Here is a 2,500-nt window from a genome sequence, read left to right on the forward strand (position 1 = left end):
AAAACAGAAAGAGGAGAGAGAGCGAGAAAAGGAGAGAGAGAGAGAGAGAAGGAGAGAGAGAGAGAGAGAGAGAGAGAAAAAGAGAGAGATCGGAGAGAGAGAGAAGAGAGAGGAGAAGAGGAGAGTAAAAGACGGGAGAGGAGAGCAGAGAGAGAGAAGAGAGAAGAGGAGAGAGAGAGAGAGAGAGAGAGAGGAAGAGGAGAGAGAAAAAAGAGGAGAGAGAGAAGAGGAGAGAGAGAGCAGAAGAGAGAAGAGCATAAGAGAAGAGGAGAGAGAGAGAGAGAAAGAGGAGAGAAAGAAAGAGGAGAGAAGAGAGAGAAAGAAGAGAGAAGAGAGAGAGAGAGAGAAGAGAAGAGGGCGAGAGAGGAAGTGAGATATAAATTTTTCTCTAATCCCCAATCCTCTTCCCCTAGATCTCTCTCTCCCTCTCTCTCCTCCCTCCCCTTCCCCTCTCTCTTCCTCTGATCTCTCTCTCCCCCTCTTCTTCCTCCCCTCCCTCCCCCTCCCCCTCCTCTCTCCCTCCCTCCCATATTAAAAGTGATAGCACTACATTGTGCGGCCTCACAGCAGGGTATCAGGTAGTAAACAGAACAAACACTGAGGTTAAAGACAATATATGAAATAAAAATAGGAAAAGATGAAAGAAAGAAAGACTCCGAGTTAAAGTGTCATTAGAAATTAAGTTTCTCAAAAGGACAGACATTTATTCTGCTGGTCCTGAACTGTAGTCTGATTGGTGACTAAATCAGCTTCTAGCCCTGAGCCCTGACGTCATGCTGTGACCTTTTATCATGGGATGGTTTTCTTCAGTTAAACGACTTGTGTTCTGTTCATCATTTAGGAATAAAGTTTCTGTTCCACGCTGAAGTTCACCAAGTGTTTTATTCCCCTAACACCACAACAACTTCCTGAAGCTTAATAATGACTATTTAATGTGTGTGCATTAATATAAAGCTGCAGTACTGCAGGGAACCAGACCGTATTAACACCTGACCAATCAGAGTCCAGCAGCAGGTTGTGTTAGAATTCACACACAGGTGACATCATTGTGTAAACAAGTGTGTGTGTGTTTGAGAGTGTGTGTGAACTGGTGAGGAAGTGTTTGCAGGCTCTCTGGTGTTAAACACATACTGAGTAAGTCAGTGTGCAGCTGGTGTATGGAGCTCCGTCGCTCGACCCCTGGGACACGTTTATTATCGTTACCATGTCAGTTCTGATCCTGTCGCTGCCTCTGACACACAAAAACCTCACAATTATCTTACACCTGTTTGTAAAATGATCCAATTTGTTTGTTTTGTGCAGCTGATTTTTTGACTGTTGTGTGTTCTGGAGGAGCCGAGCGTCTGCCTGTGGCTGTAAATTCAGTGGAGATGGAGGCAGGTTTTATTGACAGTGAGATGCAGTGCAGGAGCTGCGGTGTGACACACTGCCGTCTGTCATGTCCTCTTTATGTCATGCCGTCTGTCATGTCCCCACTTTATCAGGTTTGTTACTTGAGAAATTGAAACAAGATCTGAAAAGCTTTTATATTCTGCATTGTCAATGTTTTCTTTATATTACCAACAGACAGCAAACACAATTCTGATGTACACATCTTATGTTACATACACAACAACACTGTAAATGTTTACACATCGTTTTCAGCTGAAAATGTCCTAAAATAACACCTTATACCTAAAAACCAGACAAACACAGGTGTGTGTTATTGTCTCGGCCGTGTCCCACTGTCACAGGTGTGTGTTATTGTCTCGGCCGTGTCCCACTGTCACAGGTGTGTGTTATTGTCTCATGTCCCACTGTCACAGGTGTGTGTTATTGTCTCGGCCGTGTCCCACTGTCACAGGTGTGTGTTATTGTCTCATGTCCCACTGTCACAGGTGTGTGTTATTGTCTCATGTCCCACTGTCACAGGTGTGTGTTATTGTCTCATGTCCCACTGTCACAGGTGTGTGTTATTGTCTCGGCCGTGTCCCACTGTCACAGGTGTGTGTTATTGTCTCGGCCGTGTCCCACTGTCACAGGTGTGTGTTATTGTCTCATGTGCCACTGTCACAGGTGTGTGTTATTGTCTCGGCCGTGTCCCACTGTCACAGGTGTGTGTTATTGTCTCGGCCGTGTCCCACTGTCACAGGTGTGTGTTATTGTCTCGGCCGTGTCCCACTGTCACAGGTGTGTGTTATTGTCTCGGCCGTGTCCCACTGTCACAGGTGTGTGTTATTGTCTCATGTCCCACTGTCACAGGTGTGTGTTATTGTCTCATGTCCCACTGTCACAGGTGTGTGTTATTGTCTCATGTCCCACTGTCACAGGTGTGTGTTATTGTCTCATGTCCCACTGTCACAGGTGTGTGTTATTGTCTCATGTCCCACTGTCACAGGTGTGTGTTATCCTGAGTCAGAGTGCTGATGGTACATTTGTGTCTGAGAGTTTTGTCTCTCACCACGTCATTGCTGTGCGCTCTCCCCAACACGCCTTCAGGCCGACCACATTTAAAGGCTGC

At 46.0% G+C, this 2,500-nt stretch overlaps 1 protein-coding gene across 1 annotated transcript in view; it reads right to left on the bottom strand.

Moving 5' to 3' along the window:
• Nucleotides 1-2,261: 2,261 nt before the first annotated feature.
• The window catches only part of npy2r (neuropeptide Y receptor Y2), a 2,602-nt gene continuing 2,363 nt past the window's right edge, over nt 2,262-2,500 (bottom strand). The window contains exon 2 of the mRNA XM_047815866.1: nt 2,262-2,500. This exon is cut by the window's right edge and continues 1,015 nt beyond it. Within this exon, the coding sequence (XP_047671822.1) occupies nt 2,372-2,500 (129 nt within the window). The 3' untranslated portion in view covers nt 2,262-2,371.

This window comes from Tachysurus fulvidraco, chromosome 7 (assembly GCF_022655615.1).
Source record: "Tachysurus fulvidraco isolate hzauxx_2018 chromosome 7, HZAU_PFXX_2.0, whole genome shotgun sequence".
NCBI classification, from domain to species: domain Eukaryota; kingdom Metazoa; phylum Chordata; class Actinopteri; order Siluriformes; family Bagridae; genus Tachysurus; species Tachysurus fulvidraco.